The sequence below is a fragment of the Plectropomus leopardus genome, chromosome 11, assembly GCF_008729295.1.
Source record: "Plectropomus leopardus isolate mb chromosome 11, YSFRI_Pleo_2.0, whole genome shotgun sequence".
NCBI lineage: Eukaryota > Metazoa > Chordata > Actinopteri > Perciformes > Serranidae > Plectropomus > Plectropomus leopardus.
The window spans coordinates 19,793,165-19,818,331 of record NC_056473.1 but is presented as its reverse complement, the minus strand read 5'-3'; the positions used below and the strand labels follow the sequence as shown (position 1 = coordinate 19,818,331).

At 41.1% G+C, this 25,167-nt stretch overlaps 1 protein-coding gene across 1 annotated transcript; it reads right to left on the bottom strand.

The window, feature by feature from the left end:
* Positions 1 to 479: 479 nt before the first annotated feature.
* kcng4a (potassium voltage-gated channel, subfamily G, member 4a) lies at positions 480 to 24,815 on the bottom strand. Its single transcript, XM_042496432.1, is given in 4 exon segments — positions 480 to 1,355; positions 23,787 to 24,200; positions 24,202 to 24,429; positions 24,544 to 24,815. Coding segments are annotated over 4 exon segments (1,626 nt in total). The 5' UTR covers positions 24,652 to 24,815.
* Positions 24,816 to 25,167: the final 352 nt, after the last annotated feature.

Sequence of the window (25,167 nt, the reverse complement as noted above, 5' to 3'; positions counted from 1 at the left end):
TTCTTAAAAATAAACCAAGAGGAGCACTTCCTTAAACTCATGACAGAAAAGTGTTCAGTATGAGACATATTTTCAGGTCATACTGTAGGCAACATATTGAAAAGTAGTATAACTAAAGAATTGCAGTTGAGCTTTTAAGTATTTTCACAGTGGAAGGAAAAGCAACTTTGGATTGAATATTGCATGTTTATGGGAGCAACTGGTTATAAATATTGCTGCAGAGTCTTTCTGGTCAGATTAACTGGACCGTCAAATTTAAAGGGTTTAAAGTCTTTCAGTTTTTTGCAGTTTATGTGCTCACTTGTTCTTCTTATTAGCATACCAAATAGCAAAAAATGTCTGTTAATCTCTGTTAATCCAATGCAACACAGATATCTTCACAGCCTAATGGGAGGTGAGGTCTTTGGAGTCATTTATATGTAACACAAAGATTAGTGGACTCATATCTTTTTGAAGTTTAGGATTGAATCAGTCAGTGTTCAGAAAGCTGCTGCTGGCAGGCTGTGGTTGTTATTTCCAGCAGCTTCACCACCTTTCCCTAACAGAGCAAGAGACTCCAGTGAGTGCACACTATCCTTGTCTAGACGTATTCCCAGCCCAGACGGCGAGTTCTCCCCCCTTCCTTCACCTCCCGCCTCCTGCAGCTCCCCAGTGGCGGCAGCAGCAGCTGCAGCAGCTGCGCACTCCTCTTTGAACAACCGGTCATGCTCCATCTTGAGCTCTTGGTAGGAGCGGGAGAACATGTGGAAGATGGAGGTAGCAGGGAAGGCCATGATGAGTATCCCACTGAGGATGCTGCTCAGTGCTACAACCTGTCCTGGGATGGACCTGGGCACCATGTCGCCATAGCCCACGGTCGTCATGGAGATGATTGCCCACCAGTAGGAGGCGGGGATGCTGCTGAAGTCATGGGTGCCTGTGAGCTCACTCTCTGCCAGGTGGACCAGTGGGGAGAAGAGGGTGACGGCCACACAGAGAAAAAGCAAGAGGAGGCCAAACTCACGGGTGCTGCGCCTCACCGTCAGCCCCAGCGTCTGCAGGCCTAGAGAGTGACGAGCCAGCCGCATCACGTAGAGAATCCTGAGTGCCCGCAGAATCCTCAACACCAGGCCCAGCTTGTCCAAGTAGCCCTTACCTCCTGGCCTTTCATGCTCCAGGGAAGGGTCCTCCTCCGTCACCACCAAGGAGACGTAGTAGGGAAGAATGGCCATGGCGTCAATGATGTTGAGTGGCCCACGGAGGAAGTCCAGCTTGCTGCGGGCCTGAATGAACCGCAGGATGAACTCCAGGGAGAACCAGGCCACACACACGGTCTCTATGATGAACATGTTGTAGCACTTGGAGGAGCACTCACCCTGAGGTAAAGAAGGAAGGCGAGGGGGGATGGGGGAGAAAGAGAGAGCGAGAGAGATTGAGGATGAGAGGAGCAGGATTTTGACAATGAGCAAGACAGATGGGGTGAGATGGAGAGAAGACAAAATTCCTGAGGTCAGATAATCACCCATAATCTTTCATAAATCATGAGCTACAGTAACTCAGTATGCTAAAGCTACCGCAGCAGCACTGATAGATAATATAGTGACACAATCAATCAATTATCTTATTAGGGCTGGTTTCAAAGATTAATGTGACACTCAGTGGGGGCGGTGACAGAAAGCAATCAGATTTGCATGCCCTCTGACTACAGTATCAATGCAATTATAAAAAAAAAAAAGCTTGTGTGAGATATAGAGGAAATTTTCAGATTTCAGATGCCTGCTGTTAACAGCTACCCATCACTTGCCCTTTTACAACAAATTAGCCTTTGTTCCACCTCTTTACATTTACCAGTGCAGAAAATATTTGTAATCAGCAAATGTATTCCTGAGTCATTTTTCTTACTAACGAAAAAAGAGGGAGATTAAATTTCATTTGTTTCCAATCAAGCTACGACCATTATTGGATACTGGCACTGACGCCAATGCAAAGTGCTTTAATGTACATTTTCATTAGTAATGAGTCCAAAAAAAAACACGTGTGTTGAATTCAGTGGGGAAATTTGCTTCACCGCCAATACAGGAATTCCCGGAACGAGTTGGCTAATTTAATCCCTCTAATGTTTGTATTGTGTCCACATTAAATTTGTATTCCATTAAAGGAATATTACAGTTTAGAAAAAACAAAGTGTTTGCCAACTGCAGTGGTGCCCCCAGAATTTTTTGTAGGGGTAGCAAGAGGGGGCCACTGTAAATCTTGGGGTGGCACACTTAAACTAAAAGCCTTAACTGAATTACAGCAATCGTGCAATGCTGTTATAGTATATAGACTAGTTGAAAACTATGTCAGTATGAGAATTAAGTGATCTCATGCTGATATACTTTGGTATCTTATTTTGCTTTTATCGCTGGCCAACATTCCTTACTGGCTGTATCAGGCAGAGTTTTACAGCTAGAGTGACGATGCTGGTATCATATGAAACTAGAAAACCTGTGGTACCAACCACGTCATAACTTCTCAGAGGGGTTTCCTTGACCTTCAACCTCATGATATCTAAATGAAATGAGTTCTTTGTTTACCTTCTGGGTTCTTTGTGTCAATTGTATCAGACTGTCTGTACCATATTTCATTAATGTACATTTGTTGAAACAGCCGATGCCATTATTTTTCTTGATGGGACAATCTCTTCGGGCAAAAGCCTGCTGTCCATCTTTGGATTCTGTCTGTTGTAGAAGACGTATATTTTTGTACAGTGTGCATGTTTCTCAGACAGATCACAAATGGTATAAGATGTTTTGTTTTGCCTTGTACAGGTGAAACTGCATCAGAATTCTGTCCTTGCTTTCACACTGACTGTGAGACCATGTAACTGGACGTGTATCATTAAGGTGGACATAATGTATTTGTGTGCTCACTCAGCCATTTCTTTCATTAGCCTCCCCCCAATTTCTCATTGTTCTCTCTCTGCATTTTCTCTCTGCCACTGTCTCATCTATTTTCTCTCCCTCTCATCCTTCTATTCTCTCTCTCTGCCACCCTTTCTTTTCTCCTCCTGCCTCTGTCTCCACCTTCTCATTGCTCATTCTGTTTCCTCCTCCATCACCCTCTCTGGACTCCCTCCCTCTCATCCTTCATTCTCTCACACCACTCTCTTTTTGCTTTAAATCCTTCATTCATTTGACGTTTCGCTAAGTGAAACACAACTCCCTCCAGTGCTCCTATATGCATGATGCATCCTTCACACACGTGTCCCATTCCTCCCACTCTCATTTATCACCCGTGTCCTCTCTGCTTTTCTCACGGATTCTCCTCCCAGTGCAACTCTCAGCCTTTCACTTCATTCTTACAGAGGGATGTGTGTCTGTATTTTGTAGTGTTGTACAGTAAATGTGCTATTTTTGAGCTGGAAATGACATTTTTTCTTTAGAACATTAAGAATAATTCCCTTTATGGATTCACTCTGAAGCCACTTGCTATTTTACATTGTGCTAATTAACAGTAAAACAGATTATAGTGATAATAGCAAAAGTCTTAGGCTGGATATAATGTGCATCCATCTTTTATAAGAACAGGGCCACAGAAGCCTATATCATTTTAGTCCATTACCAAATGACTTCCTCCCTTGTTCTCGCAGTTCAAATTAGACAATGACAATCTGAGGGGTCAACTTTTTTTTTCCCAGGGCGTGAAGGGAACCAAGTACAGTAAAGGCCATGTGTCTGTGCTGTACTGTTCAGTGAACGGAAGTCTTGTAATCCTTTCAGTAACGTGATGTCTGCAGTCTGTAGATGATGATAAATCAAACCCATTTCACCAGCTCACAGAGCACATGTACCACACAATTACTTTAGAAGTCAGGGGTCACCAACAAAGTATCCCAGAGCAAAACTGGCAGCAAGTCAGACCCACACACACAACAGCGGCAGACCATAATTTCCACTCAAACTCAGACCAAGTCTATTCACATAATATATGCAGTGAAGACATTTAAGGTGTTTCATCAAATGCACATGTTTATTTATTGTGGTGAAACATGAATGTCCAATGTGACAGGCCAAACTTTTTGTTTGTAGTTTGTTTGTAGCATCCATACAAGTAGGGTACTTTAAAACATGATAACCATTGCAGATGAGCAGTTGTACTCGTGTTCTTGGACAGTGTTTGTTTTGACACAATTGCCCTATTATACTTGCACAGCAGGCTTGTGAGCATTATATTGTAAGATCCCAATATATGCAATAATTAAATCTGAATACACATCAAATTATACATGCATAGACTTGGCATATATTATACAAATAATATAAACAGGTTCTTTGAGTTTGTTCATTATAGTATAAACAGTATAAATATGTATATGTAATTTGTAGATATTCAAGCTCCTCATGAAATGGGTGGGAAATATCGTGTAGTTATTCTTACGGGTATACTGATGATAGACTGGATGTCGGGACCTGAGTACCAATGGCCGTTCTGAAACTTATGGTCTGTAAGTGTGTACGGACCTGCAAGCTTCAAGACTGCTGAACCTTAACAACAAACTAAAGGGTACAGAAATGTGCAGGCTACAAATTGCAGAAATCAGTGGGAGGAGGAGGAGGATGTAGATGATGTAGTTGTCATGAAACTGGTTTATAATATAGATGATGATAATGAATAAACAGGATATTCAAAAATGTATTTTAGAATGACATGATGCTGGTGATGGCAGTGATGATCACTGGTTAATTAAGTGAATTAAAGAGGTAGAATTCTTCACTTTTTCTGAGTATGTTCTCTTCAAATAAAGTAACATGACATTTTTAGTCTTTAGTTTAACGGTTGGTGTCATTGCAGGTTGATAACTGTCACTGACACCTGGCTACGGTTATTATGTTGAAATATCACCTAGAGAATAGATTTCGCCATATGACCAAACTAGAATCAGCTACTTTGGAAAGTATCAATTAATGAAAATTATGGCCTGGGCCCATGGACTAAGTGCGGTTTCAAGGTGGACAACCAAGACCAATGTCACCAATTCAGTATCTGACAAAATGCTTCCCCTTCTGTTTCTGATTTACAAAGTTGAGTAATGGCCAAAGAAAGTGTTTTTCCTGAACATTGTGATGTCACAATGAAGCTGCCCTTGATCTTTGGATGTAGAATTTCATCGCTCCATTATTTTTTCCTATTAGACATTTGTGGGAAATTTGACATACTTAATGGATGAATTCTTGACTTATGGCTAAAAAACATGTTTGGTGAGATCACAGTGACCTTTGACCACTAAGTTCTAATCATTTCATCCTTGAGGCCAAGTGGACACCTGTACCAAATTTGAGGAAATTTCCTCAAGGTGATTTTGAGATATCATGTTTACGAGAATGGTACATATGGACAACCGGAAAATATAATGCCTCTGGCAAATGCCAACTTTTTTTAGATGAATAATCCTAGCCTGTGTGTATGGCTAAAGAAAGTTAATTCTGTCGTATTATTATTCAATGGCGTTGTTGCGAACCTGTTAGTGAACAGTTGCATATTTATAACTTCTGCAGATATAAAGCAACAGTAGCATTCCTTTGGTGTTTCTGGTCCCCTGATATGTGAACATAGACTCACCTTCACTCTCTTTTCAACTCTTTTAGTTTTGGCATCCACTCCTGAGGGAAATATGTGGCTTTTAAGCTGCCAAGTGCTCCACTATGTTCATTGTCTAGTTGCTGATTCTATCTGTCTGCCTTTTGGTGCAGGTCAGGTAAAATGCAAGGCTTTTTTTTTTTTTTTTACTAAAAAGCTGCAGGCTGCCCCTTGGAAAGAACAGAACAATAAACTAAAAATGGCTGACAGTAAAGGTGAGGGGACTGCAGAGTTAAGAGATAATGCTCTATGGGCACCTTTCACATGACAAATAGTAATATAATAGAAAATTACCTGAAAAATAGTACACAAAAAAGATCCTAAATGAAATGATCATAAAAAAGTGCTTAAAAAATAATAATTCTGTAACAACACATTTTTTCCGAGCTTTTTAAAACTAGTTTTCCAAACCTACTTAGTCCCCACAATATGCAGTTTTCTTGCCAAGTTGCTTATTGCCTTTTTCATCATGTTTTAAAAATAAATCAAACCTATTTGCTGGGGGTTCAAATTTTTAAATACATATGAAAGGCGTTTGAACAGAAAACAAGAAAAATTATGTCAGTCCAGGTTTTAAAGGGTTAATGTAAGATTAAATATCCATTTTTACCGAATTCATCATTCACTTCTTGTTTGTCACGGCATATTAAACTTGAATCATTACATGTGGCTCCAGAGCAGCAGTTATCAGTGCAGCAGCCCACATAGTGAAAAGAGGGACCACGATAGCTTCGTGGCTTCACAGTCCATGATTTCTCCAGGGATCTGAAGGACTGACAGGGGCACTATTTGTTTCTCAAGCAGAAGACATATCAGATAGATTAAAGGGTTAGTCCCTGAGAATTACCACTTCAATAAATCGCTAACTAAATATTAACCTTTAGGCCTCTCTTCCTCTTTAATCCTGCCTGCATTCCTCGTGTTTTCTCTGTCCGATCATCTGCCCTGCTGAGATTTCTGGTTGGCTGTCTGTGCTGTATCAATCTTTCAGACACTTTCTCCCCACAGCTGACATGTTTCGTGTCTCGTATGCGCTCTCCACTGCTCATTTATTCCCTTTCTCGCTCCTCTTCTCTCTCTCTCTCCTCCGCTGATATTAGGCCCATCAGGGCTTTGCGACACCGTTCTCACCCTCTGCTTGATAGGCCATTTGTTACAGCTTTCCACTTCTCTCCCTTTCAAACACACACACACACACACACACACACACACACACACACACACACACACACACACACACACACACACACTTGTATGCACAATACCTCCCACAATACCCACCATCTCCCTGACCTTATCTCCTCTGGACGACTCTCTGGAACTAAAGTCAGTGACAGCTCATTTCAGAACAGACACTGTTAACCCCAGCAGCTGTCTCACACGGTGTTTCACATTACCGTCCGTATTAACACATCTCAAAGTCAAATTAAGACAAAGGCGGCAGTGAGGGTGGAATCATCATACAGGGCATTTTAGGGACAGGGACATCTGAAGTTACCACATGCCAAAAACCACTGCAGCAGAATCCCACAGAGATGAAGGTGGTCAGTGAAGCGCAAGCCTTTCTGTAAAGAAACCTCAAGCTGAAACAGGCTAATCAAAATATTATAAAAAGGTAACCAAGGGAGACTGTAAAGGACAACTCTCACACACAAAAATGAAAAGAGAAGATCTCTAGTAGCTTTGTCATCTTATTAGCCAGTAGCCTTGAATACATGAATACGGCAGGACGATTTTTTTTTTAAATGCTACTTTAGCATATTCTGCTATATTTAAACTACTTTTCATTGTATCCCTTCTTTTGTCCAAATCCCCTTCAACTATAAAGGGAGTTTGCGTCATCAAAATCTTGACAGAATTACAGGAGACCTGGTGAACTGCTTTACAAAAAGCCTTGGCAGTGCAGATAGGAATTTTCACTCATACACTGCGGGCTTGGCTCTGAAGTGGTGATATCTTGGATGGTGGATTATTATTATTCTTTTTTTTTACTGTTTGCTGAAACAACGCAAAAAGATTTGTTTTTGACACTGACATTGAGCCAAACTAAAAATTTGCTATCATTCAGAGAGAGGGGGAAATAGTTGATTTTATGCAATTGGAACTCAAAATGAGCTAAAATCACAAACCTCTAAAACTCTTGGGATGAGTAGAAAACAAAAGGAGATGTGATGTGATTATTGATACTGTTTTAGAGGAAAAGGCCTCAAATCTTGCACCAAAGAAGCTAGATATAAAATGTCATAACATTGTCATTTTATCCTATTAGACATTTGTGTGAAATTTTGTCCTAATACGCATATTAATTGCTGAGTTATGGCCAAAAACATGTTTAGTAAGGTCACAGTGACCTTGATCTTTGGCCTTCGACCACAAAATTCTAATCAGTTCATCCTGAGTCCAAGTGGATGTTTGTGCCAAATTTCAGAAAACTCCCTCAAGGCCTTCTTGAGATATTGTATTCACAAATGACATAGACACATACCTTTGATAAGGACGCAAAGGCATAAAATGACAGTTTGTCCTATTGCAGCACATCCTGAATGATCCTTAAATTGACAGGCTAATTTTTGGCTCTGACTCTGCAGTGTAATTGGATGGTTTCTGCAGTCATCTGTCTGATTACACATCTGGCTTTTATCGCATGATTATCATCATTTTCAGGGTGTTACATTTATGTCAGTGTTTGTGTTAACGGCTGGGCAGATGGTCAGAGCGATGAAATTAGTGCAAAGTAGTATACTTGTCTTTCACAGACTCACACATGCACACAGACAGAGACTTTCACTGATGTGGCGCTTAAATATGATAAGTCCTGACAGAAAACACACACTCACACACAAACGTGCTCTTTGAAGGTGGAAATATACAAGACTTAAAACAGTAATTCTTAGTTTGGGTGGTCTTAAAATCACTATAATTCAAGCATACTTTGGCTACTACAGGCTGAATCTTGCTGTTTTGCCAGCACTAAGCGGACTCTACATTTTTGTGCTACATTCTTGTTGACAGCCTCCCGTCTACCCTCTGTGAGTGACCCATCACTGTGCAGTGAGTCAGCTGCCTGATGCCTCCACAGCAGGGTCACTGTGTGTACCACGGTTTTGAAGTGTAAATGTGTCTCTTTAATGTTAGACAAGTGAAAGCTTCTATAGCTGTGAATTATGAATGTGAGTTTTTTTATACTTGTGGATCAGATAAGGCTCCACATATCACTGTCTCCAGTTGGTAATTAGGACGATTCTCACTATATACAGCTGTCATACAATTCCATGGCAGCCCAAGAAAGACCTGAAGAAAATGTTAATAAGTTTCTGTGAACCACAAAGTTACATTTGCACGTCATAGGTGTCATATCACTGTTTACGAAGTGATGTAATATATGTGCTGACCTAGTCATTAGAAGATGGAGGAGGTGGCAAGAAACCTGCCCAAGTTGCAGACCAACTCAAAAAAAACAGTTGTCTTTTAGTGAGTTATTGTTGTGTTTCCATCAGCCATTTAGGCTTCTATTTTCTATTTTGTCTTCATTGGCTTTTTAGGCTTCCATTTTATTTACTTATTGTAGTTATATATTGTGTGGTCTGTTTAGTGTGATGGAGTGTTTAGTGTTTTGTAGTGACCTGTCAGTTGTAAATTTTGCTTTTTTTTTTAGACTTTTTGTTTTGAGCAACCTGTTGATGCATTTTCATTGGCTTTTTAGGATTCTACTTTGAGTGTTTTGTAGTGAACAGCCGTGTGTGTGTTTCCATCAGCTTTGATGTTATGTAACTACCCATCTGTGAGTTTACATCAGTTTTGAGGTTTCCAATTTGGATTTTTTTGTAGTAACATGGCGAGTGTTTCCAGGATTCAATTTTGGGTGTTTCGTAGCAAACAGTTCATGGGTTTCTATCAACTTTTCAGGCTTCTATTTTGGGTGTTTTATAGTGACCTGTCAGTGTGTTTTCATCAGCTTTTCAGGCCTCAGTTCTGGATATTTTGTGGCAATCTGTCTGTATTTCAATCGACTTTTTAGGCTTCAGTTTTGTGTGTTTTGTTGCATCCTGTCAGCAGCGATAGTGCTACGATAAGCTGTTGCTTTTATACCAATATGTTGCTTTTCTTGCCCAGAATGCGCCACCAGGGTATTTTAAGCCAAACTATGTCATTTTCCTAACCATAATTAAATGTTTTTTGTGCTTAATCCTGACCAGACATTAACCCCAGCATTGCTAAAATATAAAGTTTCAATATGAGCAATTGTAACATGTCTGTAGCAGAAATGTACAATTGCCAACATATTAGCCTGTGGATGATAATGGAGACATGTGTAGTGTGCTTTTCTACCCACAGCTTTACTATAGACTGCTGTGTGTTTAAAATTCGGTTATCATCTCTGGGAATGCTCCCTGGTGTTTTATTTTCACTTTTAATTTCATTCTTTGCCTCTGTCACAGTGTGTCTGATAGTCCACAGCTATCTCCTCATCTCTTTCCCAAACAGGTATAACTAAAAAAAGCCCCCATGATAATCCTACCAAATCCAGGGGTTTGGGCAGACAGGGGAACAAGAGAAAAGATTCTGCCCATCAATCTGCTTTACCTTACAGCAGACCTTGAACGTACTTTGCACCACTGCACGCTCTTTCTCGATGCTGCTGCATGACCTTGCACCCACTTTTAAAGCTTCTTGAAAGAAAAGGAGAAGGAGGAGGGAAGGGATGTACAGCACTGACAGAGACAGAAAGAGATTGGAGACACATGCGGTTGAAAGCCACGTCATTTGCTGTCCATGAAATACTGCACATCAAGCACTGTTTTCACCAGTCATGGGTTATTAAAGGGCTTGTATCATGTGACACCTCCATCCATCATCAGGCCCATCTCCTGTAACCTGATAGCTGCATGCATGCACAAATGCACACAGGGTGCATGTTAAGAGTTGCATTTGCACCCAGTCATTTGCAAAGAGTCCTTGATATATATTATGATATAAGAGTCACCCAGTCTCCCAAAATACAATTTCCACTGATTCCAGTGACACTGTAAGTGGAGAGTGGAACAGCTTCATCTCCATATGAGGCTGCTGTACAAGCTGTGTAGTGTCCTCTCACTGACAAAGACCAACAGGTCATTCACGCACAAACATCCTAATGGAGAAAAATGACAGAGCAATGGTGGGGAGGACAGATAGATGGAAAAGAGGACAACAGATGGAGGAAGAGTAGGTGGCAAAGCGGTGTAGATGGATACAGGAGGAAGGGATTACAAGATCAGTTGAGGAAAAGATGAGGTGACATCTGAAGCATAGAGTTCCCTTCACACCCCATAAGTCTCTATTCTTGGCCTGTCAGGACGCCCGCACGCACACACGCGCACATAAACAGTTTGTTACAGTATGTCTTCCATGATTGTTTCATTAAATTTTGGATGAGGATGAAGGCTGTGCATGTTTAAAAAAAACCTCAAAAACTGGACTGATCAATAGATGTAATCACATAAAATCCACACATTACACAAACTACACACACACTTACTACACTCTTCAAATGAAGCATCGAATTTTCTTTACAGAATGCTGTAAAAGCGATTCACTGTTATGTTAGTTTCTCATCCAATGTTCTCAAGTGTCTAGTGTCTCATCAAATTCAAGACGTTATAGGTGCGTCAGCAAAGTGCTCACCAAAGACTCAGGTACACACACACAAACAGACACAGCAAAGGGGCCACTTTTATGATCACAATGATGTGCACTCAAAGTACTTTCTTTTTTCATCTATTAAACACGTTGAAAGTGTCCCATCAATTTGTTGCATCAATAAGCATATCAGAAAATTAGATTAAAAAGAAGCGCACACACACACACACACACACACACACACACACACACACACACACACACACACACACACCCACACCCAAAACACACACACATATCTGCTGCTGGCTTTGCAGGCTGCACGTAGGAATGCAGAGGCACGGTGCAAAGGGTGTGTTTGACTTCAGTTACGACAAGGTGGAGCTGCAGAGTGAAGGGGTGTTTGAGTTTCCTGTAACTGCAGGGCAGAATAAGATTCTGATGCACTGCAGTGATCAGAGAGGGCAACTGTGCAGGGGTGGACACCTGCTGCTCAGTGTATAACCTTGAGGGGATAGAGCTGCTGATGTGGCTTTTTGTGTGTGTGTGTTTGCATGTTGTGTGTTGTGTTTGCCACAGCTGTTTTTCCTGCCCGTCCTCATCTGCCCTGAGTTCTTCTCTTTCCACAATGTTTCTGGTTTCTCTGCCTGTGTCATTCCTCACCTGTCTGATAGGTGCCCTCAGTGTGCACTCCTGTCCTGGACACCTGTGGTTCATTATTGATGAGCTCTGATCTGTTGCTGTCTCTGAAATTGCTCCTTACCACCAACTAGTGTCTGAGTAATATAGAGAGATCTTTTCTTCTTTGGTTGCCTTGTTGCATTTCTTTTTGCTCTTCAGCTACATCAACACTTATTACAGCAAAGGTTTGTGATGACATTAATTCACCTCAGTTCATGAGTGTGTTGGTTTGCAGGGGTGAACTAAGACTGGGCAACTTTCACACAAGAACCGGTGTAATGGACCAGTTGATTGAGTCTTGATTCAGTCAGAGTCCAAATGAGTAGGCTTATTGGCTGTGCTGCATGATCCACTTTTACTTTTAATTCCTTAAATGCCCCAATCCAGTTATCATCTATATATTGAAATTTCTGACTTGTCTCTAGAAAAAAGAAGATTATTTTTTAGGGTTTTTAGTTTTCAATAGAGTGACAGGAAAGGGTGAGAGAGAGGAAATGGGCAGCAAAGGGCCACTGGTCAGAATTGAACATATAAACTGTGTGAACTAGAGGTCACGCTCGACTTGTTTTGTTGACAAACACACCATTACAGTAGTCTTGGTCTGGTGAGTCTTATTTTGGCCTCACCAATAAAACACAGATTCACCCCACTGGTCTTCAGTCCTTAAAAGGACATACTTCACATACACCATGTCAATTAACATCTTATTCTCCTTTTTGGCAGTACTGCACAACTGTGAAGCATGTCTAATATTTATGGCACTTTGTGTCCTTGATAATTGTCTATTTTTCTTTTTTTTTTAAGATTGTCAAAAAGCCAAAAGTAACTTTCTCAAAAAGGACAAATCATGAATATCTCGATAATTCCATTTTGTTTAAAAGTCAGAACTTTAATTTGTCAAGCACAGAAAACAGCAAAGTGTAAACTATGAAATCACTACTTCACTGGAACATTAACTGTTTACTATAAACTCCCAACAATCTGCCGCACTAAAACATTCAGATCTGAGAGGCTCTCCTTCATTGTGCTGTACTCCTCTATGCTGTGCTGTTCAATCCCATCCTGGCACGGACAGGATAAACACCTCATACTTTGCTGTTCTATCCCATAATCCCTCTTGGCAGCCGTGCAGCACATCAGACAGAGGGAATACAGCTCATAACCAGATAGGCCGCAATAGGCATGGAATCTGCTCCAAACTGATACGGTCAAATGGCCCACAGACATAAACACAGGAAATGCATATGCATGCTAATTAATAGTGCATGTGCATTCACACACATGTTAATTTGGTAATTAGCGTATAGTTCAATCATATAAGTATGCAGAGATCCTCTTGTGGTTTGAGGGTGTTTAAGAATGAGGAGGATGGTATCTCTGCCATAAAGTAGAATCCTGAGCAGAATTTTAAAGTTGTGGGACTTTCTTATTGCCCTTTATCACATTCACTGGTTATCTCATTTCTGATAAAATCATCTGCAGCTTTTGTAAGGTCAGCTCCGTCTGACTATGTATGCGCATGTGACATTATGAATACCCCAGTGGTTTACCAGTCATCTCTTCTTTTCTGCATTTGCTTCATCTTTGCTTCTTCTCTATTCTCTCCCCTTTACTCTCTTTCCAGCCAACGGCATGCCATAAGTCTTATTTACTTTCTTTGACTTACAGTCACTCTGACTGACTGCCAGCCTCGGTCTGGCCCTGCTGAGCCAACAAACTTTATAGACTTGGACACCTATTTATGCTCCATTTGTATTCATTTAATGGAGGTTGAAATTATGAGGAGGGGAAGATAAAAACTGTGGCACATGAAGAATGCATTCTTAATTTTGTGTCCCTGTTGTTGCACATTTAGACACGAGGCTCATGATTGATGATGGTGCTTTGTCTCCTTGGCTCAGCAGGTGTTAAAGCTGACTCTGTGTATAGAAAGACAAAGGGAGTACACACACACACACACACACACACACACACACACACACACACACACACATATTCAGACTGAGTCATTTAAAGCCTTACTGTTCTTTGCATCTCCTGTTACAGTATGTGTTTCACATCTCAGGTGTGGACTTGTATTAGCTTGAATAAAATTATATGCTGGGAAGACAATGGTAATGTTGGAATTTTTTCTGCACACCAGACTGTTGGCTATGTTGCTTTGAGCTGCAGGGAAAATTCATTCATGCTTTCAAGTCCAGACAGTCAAAAATGTTGGATACCGAATCACAACTCCCCCTCAGAGACAATTCATTTGGAAACTGGCTTTGTTGATTCACATAATGCAATTCTGCACAGTTGAGAAGCAGAGCAGGAGGCGTCATCGAATCAGCAGAAATTCTTCTGAGATTTTATCGCAGCCAACACTTTGATCTTTTCAAAAATATTCTCAGTGGAGCTGGACATTAGAAAATACAAAATGACAGATAAGAGAACAAACTCTTCCCGTTAAAGATATACCGAGCTATCATGGCAAAAGATAGTCCCTCCCGGTCATTCAAATTTCCTGATTTTTCAGTTGTTTGTTCTTAACCAGAATATGTCAGTGTTGCAGTCAGGGCCACTTGAACTGAGACCAAGGCCTGACCAAGACCAAAGTGTATCAAGAAAGAGACAAGACCAAGATTTTGAGGGGTTGAGACTAATTCAAGACTAAGACTAGATGAGAGGTTAAGACTAATTCAGGACTAAGACTAGACTAGTGTGAGTCCCACACTACATAGCACACACGCGATAAAATGTAGAAACCATACGACACTCCTCAAACTGATCTGAAAGATCCACATTCCCAAAAAAACACCCACAGCAGAGAAATACAGATACATGCATATTTTTGCATACTGTATATAAATATGTGTGTGTGGGAATTTTCCTTTGTTTTCTTTTATGAAGAAATACAAACTAACACTAAGGAGCTGAAATAAACATAACCATCTTTATGTAGCACTCCTTTTTTGCACAGACAATTTAGTGATATCCCTGCAGTTGAGGTCTGGACCATTCTTGAAATAGAATCCTTAGTACTCCTTGTCTTAGACAGAGACCAGACCAAGTTAAAATCCTATCGAGACTGAGATGAGACAGCTCATAAGACCAAAACCAGTCTTGAAAACTACCACACTGCTGTGTGCCTTACACAGCCTTTACTGCAAATCAAAAAAAATCCTGGTAATCTTTGGCTGCCCTATTTATTAAAAGCTGTTTAACACTAAACATGGATCATAGTCCCTAAAAATTTGCATGGAAATTCATAAAAGCAGATTTTGTGGGTTTTTAAGAATGCTTGCACATCTCTGTGGAGCATTCGTGAGGGGGAAAAACATTTAGAGCATTGATTTAATCAGATTTATATGTTGACCAGTAAAAGCCTTTGTACAAACTGATGTCATACCTCCAGGTCATAGCTAGCTTTCTGCCAGAATAGAAAACATCTCCCCATGATGGCTACCTCAACAACCAAACAACTTGACTTGAAATGATTTGAGATTGCTGAGTTTCTTGCTCTCTTTATTGCATGTTGGTTGGGAATAGCCACTGGATAGAAACACAAAACACAACAACAGAACAGGCCACTGCAACACTGATAATTTACACTTAACCTGGTGGGCACAGTTCTCTTGCAGAAAATTTGCATGTGTTTTTTTTCTGAATTCCCACACTGCATTTTTGCATTGCACGGGTGAGAAATGTAAGCAGGTATCTACTGAAAGTGCCCTAGAATGGGGCCTAACAAGGACAGATCTCAATAGAGCTACTCTGCAAAGTTCAGGAACTGGGCTAAAACTTAGCTCACTCATCGTATTATTAATGATTAACCTTTAGTGCTGCATGTAAATTACACTCAGAAAAAAAACATTCCCAACAGTGACTGTTTCCATGTTATTATTCCAGGCTGTAACATTCGTATTCCATCACCGCAGCTCTGTTAGACATGACAAGAATGGGAGGTCATTTAACAGACTCCGTGTGATTACTCACTATTTATTACACAGACTGGCTTTATATTAATGTCAGTGGCGTATGTAATGTGAAATGGTGTATGTATTTTGTAGGCAAATTAGCTCATAAAATCCTCTTTAGCTCCTGCAGCAAATGCCCTGTCACAAATCACTTTTAACTGTCCTTATGTTCTTGTAGACAGCTGTAGATGACATGCATGTTGTAGTTCATGCTTTGTTTGATTCTGAAATAACAAACCTAGTTTTCTAGCAATCATAAAAATCTGATTTTTTGCCCCCCTCCCTAAAAAAAAAAAAAAAAAATATTGTTTTTGCAGCTTGTCAAGTATCAAACACTTGAACTTTTGTCCTCATGAAGACAAAAACCGTTGCTGAGCTTGTATTCATTCCTTCAGATCAGTAATCATCAACAGCATTCAACATGCTTTGTAACACAATTTTCTTTTCCATGACGCTCCTTCTCTTCAGTTCTGTTCTTCCCAAGAGACCTTGAATGTAAAAGTATTTTCCCCATGTGAACTTAAAATAAGCTTCTTTATGTGTTTAAATGGACCTTTTAATTCTATGATGGTATATTATGTCTTACATAATTATTCAACAATCATTACATTTATTGATTGCACCCTTAAAAGATAAAAATGTGACTATGTACTAAAGTAAGCCGTCAATAAGTGTACATGTCCTGGGAGTGTGTGTGCTCTGCTTTTGTGTGTCCTCTCTTCCTTATGAGTCAAGGTGATATTGCAGTGTCTCAGAAAGTCTTTAGACTTCAGAGCGCTCCTCTGGGAGGAAAGATGAGGGACAGGAAGGAGAGAAAGGAGGCTTCACGGCTGTTTTAGTGTTTACATCCTCCTCTCTTACTCTGTTCTCTTGTTATCTTTCACTCCTTCTCCCTGGCCCAGACTTCCTCCCTCCACTTTAATACATAAAGAATTACCTTATCTTCACTTCAGACGTCACAGAACACATTATCTCCTTCTCACTCTGTCTCTCTGTCTCCTCTGTCTACTAAAAGAATACAAAATCACACACCTGCATGCCCTCTCTACAATCACTTGCTCAGACAGGTTCGATGGTTCAATAAGATTATTGACAAGTCTCTGCTGGAGAACAAGGGAAACAGTCAATCAGAAAACGTGTCAAAACCCACAGTCAGAAGCTTAAGTCGTGCTGTCTGGCTCTCGCTCTCTCTCTCTCTCTCTCTCTCTCTCTCTCTCCAGATACGTGTGATTGATGCCCTGGGACGTAATTATTGAACAGCAAATCCCACTCCAATTTATGGCATTAAGGACATAAAACGGCCACTTCAATTACTCCCCAGGCCAGAATATGACTGAATTAGGAAAAGGAGAGCAAATCTGATGAGGCTGTCTGAAAATACTCCATCATCCAGCGAGAATATTAAAGGCATGAATCTGAGCAACACTCACTGAGAGCAAAAACACTTTGATGTATATACGGTAAATGCATAAAAATTTAATGCAGAGAAAAGTTGCAGCTTTGCTGAAAAGTTCTACTCAAAAATATGTGCAAAGTAAGTCAGTGTCTTTGGTGTATGTTTGACATTTGAACAGCAGCAAGATGTAAACTCAGGCAGGTTATCAATGTGTGCTGAGACCGGCTGCTCTCTAGAGAGATTTAAAAATGGCATGCACCCTGTTTTATTCCAATCTAAGCACTGTTGCTATCCTGCCAGAGATTACAGGGGTCAGCGCTGGGTTAGGACAGTAGTCACAATGGAAATATATTTCAGGAATTACTCAATATGACCAGGGTGGTGTGCTGATCTTGATTGAAAAGGTTAAGTAAAATTTCAGTGACTGAGGGATTTGATCAAAGAGCCACGACTGGAAAGAGAATATTTTAGTCTAAGTTGACATTGAAATAGTGTTAAGGTCATATTTTCCATAAGACATGAGTTCTTTTTGCTGATAATCAGACTGAATTGCCATTTTACTTTATTTTATTGATTCACTGTTACATTATGTTCACGTTAGCTGATTTCTTTTCAGAAAGAGAGGGTGCCATTTTTTTTTTTTTTGCCCTGACTAAATAGCACAGAACAATGCACCTCATGCAAAGGTGCGTATGATGTCCTTAGAAAATACACTCAACGGTTTATGTAATATCCTATGAATTAGTGCTCCATGAATGACGTTACGTCCTTAATGTAAAGTTATGTAACTGAAAAGTTACGGATGTTGGGTTTAGACAAGTAAAGTTACTTTGGTTAGGTTTAGGAAAAGAAACATGGTCCCGACGTACCTTGAGATAACTCAAAGCCCACTCAGAGTTCACAGGGTTCAGAGCACTGGTCTTCTGGGGAAAGTCCCGGAAACGTTCTGCATTTTGTAACCTATCCACCACGCCAACCTGCCTCCTTCTGAACCGCTCAGGACCACTTCTGCTTTACTCCCATCATCCCATTGGTGACATGATTGCAGCCTTCCAAAATACGCAGCTTATGCAAAAATAACTTGCTTATCATTATTTAAGATATATATGAACTTTGGTGCATTACTTTTAGTAGTAAACTGACGAACAGTGCATGAAAACAGCCTGCACCGAGTGACCTATCCATATTGCAGATGTCATTTTGGTTTCTAAGAGTAGTTACACTTTTTTTCTACACTGATCAAAACATACTTTTGCATGTGTGGGCCTGTAATCTAATTCCCATACCATCTGCCATGTACTCCTTGCATGCATGCTCACTGACAGTTGCTTGCAGTCATTGTCTCAGGCTGTCAGTTAACATATCAGCTGTTCTATCAGCTGATCACTTTTAACCAATAACACAGCAACACATTGTTAGCCTATCATCTTACTACTGTCTTTTTAAAAATGATTCTGTCTGCCTTAAGTATGTTCATGCTGGTGCACACCCTTCATCTCCCCATCACCGTCTAGTCTTCGCAGATTCATCAGCTTTGTCAGCCTCAGTCTCCGGCCACCACCATAACCAGTATTTAGACTCTGTGAGGGAATTCATCTTGCTTCTGCTCAGGGCAGATGCCTCTTGATTACAAAACCCCTAATAGAGTCTGAGCATAAAAGACTTTCTGTCGAATCCTCATCATATCATATAACGTACCATCTATTAATCTGTACACCTGTAATCAGTATTAAACAATTATCATAACTTCTTTCACTTTTCTCTCCTGATTGAAACTTCTGTAGGTGTGCTGACAAAAACCTGCATCTCTGTGAGTCTCATCTATGCTTGCTGTTGTTTTCTGTCGCAAACATAGTCATATAGCTAACTAGATATGCAGCTCTGATCGGTCAACTGTTTGAGCAAAGAAACTCTTTTTGCCCCTTACACTTCTTCCATTCCAATCTGTCACAATAAAACCTCTAGATATATACATCACTGCTTACCAGAAGGTGCCTTTTCACAGCCTGGGGCTGTGCTGATGAGCTGTTCAATATATTTAATAATTTTGCTTCAGAATTTGCTCTGGCTTCTGCTCTTACTTTGCATTCAGCATAATACAGTATTATCTCACATTTAATGAAACAAATGTTTATGTGAAACAAAAAAGGCAATTTATCATTTTGGCTGGTAAGAAAATATGCTTGCCCAGTGGATTTTTTTTAATGTACCTGCTACCTTGGCCAAGGTTCAAATATTTAATTTCAGACACTGCCTCCAGATAGTCAAGTGCTACTTCTTTATTCCAGTTTCTTACTTTGAAGCAATCATTCTGTCCAAAACATTCACATATGTCCATAGTAATCTGCGTAAGAATACATTTTAAAGACTGCAGCCCTAAAAACTTTGGCAGTTTAACATTTTTATCAGCCAAGTCAACTTTTAACTCCCTGATTTTATATCAATATTTCATGCTAAATGCATGAAACACCTCTGGGGAGCTTGTGCTTCCCGTCAAAATGCTTTGACTGTACACAGCCGGATGGAATAATAGTGGCTCCAGAGTTATATGGAGACTTTTTACATAAAGAGTAGAGCACTTATGCACTGGGGAGATACACACCCACAGCAGGGGATGGAGAAATGACAGAGTGGTTATTACCGAGGGGCTTCAAACTGAGCCGTATGATAGACGCCCCTCCCAAAGCATTTAGTTCATATTGATACATGGTTTGCAAGAGGGGATCAACTCAGGACAGGCAGAAACACATTGCATAGATATAGACAGAGGGGTGCAGGGGGAGGGAGATACGAAGCATTTTTTATCAATGCCTTTATATTCATTACAATCTCACCCTCATCTATTCTCCCATTTAATTTTCTCTCCACAGCTTATTCTCAGTCTTTCTCTTTCTCTCTCATAAATGTCCTGTATTTGTTCTCTTCCTTCGTCCTCCACTTATTCTATCTCTCCTTTCACACTCCTAACCCAAACCGAGGCAGGCAGAAGAGCAGAATGAATGATGAGTGGACGAGGGAATTTTGGCTCTCTCTAGCACAAAGCAGCCCAGACACACAGACAAACAGCAGGGCCATGTGAATTAAAGATGACAGGAGTCCTGCAGCTCCTGCCAGGCCAGGCTAGCTGGACAGTGCGGATGTAGTTCAGTAGCCAAACACATGAGAATAGTTTGAAACTCAGGAACGTGCAGAGAGAAAAACATGAAAGCAGCAGATGGATTTGTTTATTTTGGAGGAAGCTGCCATCCTTTTTCCGAGTATTACCTAAAATGTCCTTATAACCCACAATGTCCCCACAAGGCGTGCAAACATCAGACACATGGATACAAACACACACAAACCAAAGGCTGTAGTTCTTAAATCTGGTCTTAAGACCACTTATTTGTAGTTTTGCATTTGTCTTGGGCCTTATTGGACTTGTTGTTCTTGTGTTATTATCACTGCAGCATGTCGCCTGTTCTTTCTGTCAGCTTAATTTGCCACATATCTTAAAATTTGGAAAATTCTTGTCAATTTATCTGCTGGCTGAGACAAGCCAGCCCCTCCTCCCTCTACCAGGGACAGTATGATACACTGATGCTGACTTATGTCTCCGTTTCATTCTTCCTGAAATTCACTCAGCATTGTGATATCAGGATTTAATTGATTTTATTATGACATTTTAGCATTTTAGAGTTTATAGTGTGACTTTGCTGTTGCTAACATTACTACTGCTGGTCAAGTTGTTCTGTGCTGTTGATTCGGGGTCAACTGTACACAAATAAGATGTCCTGATATTCAAGCCATGGAGATGTTAGTCACAACCATACAAACACATGAACTCATACACACAGCAGTATAAAGTTTCACAAAACTTTAAATGCTCTGCAGGAGGAGTAAACACATTATCACAATGGTGAGTGCGTGTGTGTGTGTGTGTGTGTGTGTGTGTGTGTGTGTGTGTGTGTGTGTGTAAAAATTGGGTGTACGATGGGTTTGGGAAAGTGAGCTGCCTCCTGAGGTGTACCAGCCCCTGAGGACAGCTCTTTCACTGCTACTGTGTTTACCTGGGGAGATTTACAAGCAGAAAAACCCAATGTCCTGTCGACATCTCAAATGCAATTCTGATACCATACATCAGGAAATACAATCTCTTTGCATTCAGCAATGCTTGTATTGCATCTCTGCTTCTGCTGTCTGCATATCTGCTTGCTTTCTGCATCCTGTTATATATCTGGTTGCTTTGTTGTGAACCTTGTCACTGCTGTCAGTGTACAGAAAATGAATCTACTATAGCATCTGACACCACTGTGCTTTTTTTCCTATGAGCTAATTCTCACAGAGATTTAAAAAGCAGCTAGTAACGGTTAGCAGCTAATTTAAAGAAGAAGAAAAATGGCTGTAAATGTCTGGAAATAGGCAAAACAATGAGATCCGGTAACTCTTTAACTTAAGAGCAGAGGACAAGATCAGCCACCACATAGATCATAAATGACTGTTATTGCCATTTTATGCCATTATTATTGTTTAGAAAGCACTGCCGACAAGTATCTTAAATGTCACACAACAGGCCACCTTTGTTATATTAAACGTCACGCTCATCATGCCTCATTTGCTTCCGCAATGCCTGAATGCGATCTACAATCACACATTCATAAGGCATGATGCCGCTGTCATTTGGTTCTGAGTACAATTACAAAGGCGGGGCAAAAAAAGGACTTAGTAGCGACTATAGCACAATCTCTTTGTAAAAAGGCCCAATGAATCAGACTCAGGGATACTTTCCAATCCTGTCCATCTGTGTTCCTATGACTGTCACTGACTACTGGACTCCTGGCAGGGAGCCTTCTCAACTCATCAGGCATTCTGCAACAGGCGCTCTGCTCTACCTCCTTAAATTCTCCAGTATCACACCCTCCTGCACTTGATCCTTTGGCTGCCTTTGAGTGCTCATATCAAAATCAATATAGGGGCGCTGCTGTTGAAGACTTCTCAACAGCTTATGAACAACAAGTCTCTGCACACACACACACACCTACGCATATACTGAACTATTTCTAATTACGGGCACCTTGAGAAAAAAAATAAATGAATAAATATGTGTGTGTGTGTGTGTGTGTGTAGATATATATATGTAGATATATATATATATATGTGTACATATATGTCGGAAAAGGTAAAATCATTATCTGCAGGTAAAAACGTGTAGGTTCAGAAAACTGATCATGAATGAACAATGGATGTGTTTGCAGTATTATTTAACTTAAAAGGAAACGTAAGACTTGAGAGTAATTGTGTGCAAAATTCAGACCGTATCGGTTACAGTGGACGAGTTCATTACTATTGTATGTGCATGTGACCATGTGTGTGTGCAGGCACGTGACTGAAAGTGCATGTATGTGTGTGTTTGTGCATGTGCAACTTTGTGCTACTGTGTCTACTTATCGACACATTTGCATGCGTGTGTCTTTTGTGTGAGATACAGTAAGCCCATTTGATTATTCCCCAGTGTTTACTGACAGATACTGGACAGGCCTCAGTGAGCAGCCCTGGCTTCATTATCCTGCACTGTTAAGGGTAGACACATATCACAGGACATGGACATGCACGATAACACACACATAGCAGCACCCCACGGAGATATGTAAGAGTGTGACGCCAGGGAGTATTATACATTAAAGCTTGACTTTTTTGCAGCATCACAATTTGTGCCTGAATCTGAAATGAATAAAACAAGATTCACACATTTGGTTTTTCTCACTCTTCAACACTGACTGACTGAAGTCACACAAGGTTCTCACTCAATGTAAGTTTCCAGGAGATAGAGTTAGTATTGGATATATGAGCATCCAGTTTGTCACGTTAAGTTATGAGCAGCTCTGTTACCTCATAGGGAACAACTGTGAAAAGAGACAGTATATCTCACTGACAGCCACTGGAGGCATCTTACTCCAAAACTTTGCAGTCGACCTCCTACATATTACGTTCTAGGTATCCTTCTGCATCTGCTCTTTACATTGCGGGATGCCGCTACTGTGATGTCAGCACAAGCACATGGTCAGATTATGCTGCATGTGGTTATGTTTAGGAAACAGCAGCATATAGCAACCAACACTGGGACATCAACAAACACACATGCTGGCACAGATGGTTAGGATAAGGGGAAGGAGGCACATGGTAAGATGTAGAAAAAAAAACATTGCAGTCAGACAGGAAGCGAACACCAGACTCCTGTATGAAAGTCTGGGGTTTGTTGGACTAATCCAACGCGCCTCCCTTCTGCCCTTTAGGCACTGTTGCGCTCCATACATTACCTTGTTAATGGCAGTGTTTCAACCTGCCACTGTCCTGCCACATTTAATGTGGAGGTGGTTCCGTCAGGACTACATTCTTAAGTGACACCAACCATGTGCGTATCATGCGGACATGACAGGTGGCTTTGGCTTTGGTATCTTATGCTAAAAGCACTATCATAGCGGGGGTGTTTGATGAGTTTGGAATGAGAACGGGCTGGACAGCTCCATCCATAACATGGAAACACTGGTTTTACTCACCCTGTCCTCTTCCTCTCTAAGGTCTGGCATGGTGCTGATACACAAGCTGATGACAGTCACCGCCACCATGATCACTGACAAGCAGGCAAAGATCTTCCCAGGTAAACCCGATTGTGGATTCTCCACCATATCTCTCAGCCAGTTCATTACTTTCCGGTACCTCGTCTCCTCCACCGGCACACGCTGCAAAGCGTTTCTCTGCCTGCGCTCCTCCTCACGCCGCTCAAGCTCATGCACCTCCTCCACACGTGTGTACATCTTCCTCTTACAACAGCGCTCCATATACGTCATCTCCACACCCCAGTAGGTCAGCTCATCGTGCAGGGAGAGGACGCACATCTCCCGGAGCAGGCGCAGCTTCCCTGCAGCCAGGAAGTTGAGGATGACCCTGAAGGCAGATGGTGAGCGGTCGAAAGAAGAATTCCTTGCGAGCTTCGTCATAGTCGTCGCAGACGCTGGCGATTTCCTCAAGTGAGCGGCAGCCACAGAGGCGGCCAAGTCTTGTGAGGGGGAACTGCTCCAGGGTGCTCCAGGGGAAAGTGTAGCGGTTTCCCCCAACGTTGATCACTGCCAACAAGGCGTGGTCGACGGACACCAGGTCCTCTGGCCGACGGATGTACTGAGCCCTCTTGTAGTACACACCCTGAAGAGTGAACAATAAACAGCTTCAGTGAATGAAATATGTGTGCACAACAATTCTACAACTCAATCACTTATTTAATATAATTCTTTTAGTCATTTATTTTGTTTTTTATACCTTGATGGTCTCAGTCTCGGGGATCTCTGTGAAGATGCGGTCGAGACTGCTGTCGTCACTGACAGACAGATTGCTGAAGTCATGGTTGGCGTTGCTAATGATGGGCATGGCCGCATCTGGAAAGCACACTGCTCTGGACCAGGAAGCTCAGACCAGGTTACGATGGCAGGCAAAAATCTACAGATTTTCAGCCTCAGGACACAGCAGTCCTTTCTGTATCGCAGTCTGCAACAACTTACATTAAAACTTGCACATTGGAAAAGCTTTTCTGCCACAGCCCAGGTCTGTTGTAGATGAGCTGAGCATAAAAATGGCTGCAGCTTTCAGTCTTTTTGGCCTCAGAACCCCTCATAACAAGGAGTTCTTTCTCAGTTGAGTTATGGCTCTGGCTTCCAACTAACAGAGGCAAAACCCATTAAGGAGAGGAATAAGGAGTGTCAGAAAACCTGTTTTCACATTTGACTGTGAGTGAGCTTTGACATTTCCATCAGAGGTCCACAATTGGGGTATCAGAATTCGTCATCAGATCAGTGGGTAATCCCGGTCTAAAGCCAGAGTCTGGAAAAGGAAATCCCCAATAGAGAGAGTGGGTTCGGATTGATCAGTGACTGATAGTTGCAGAGG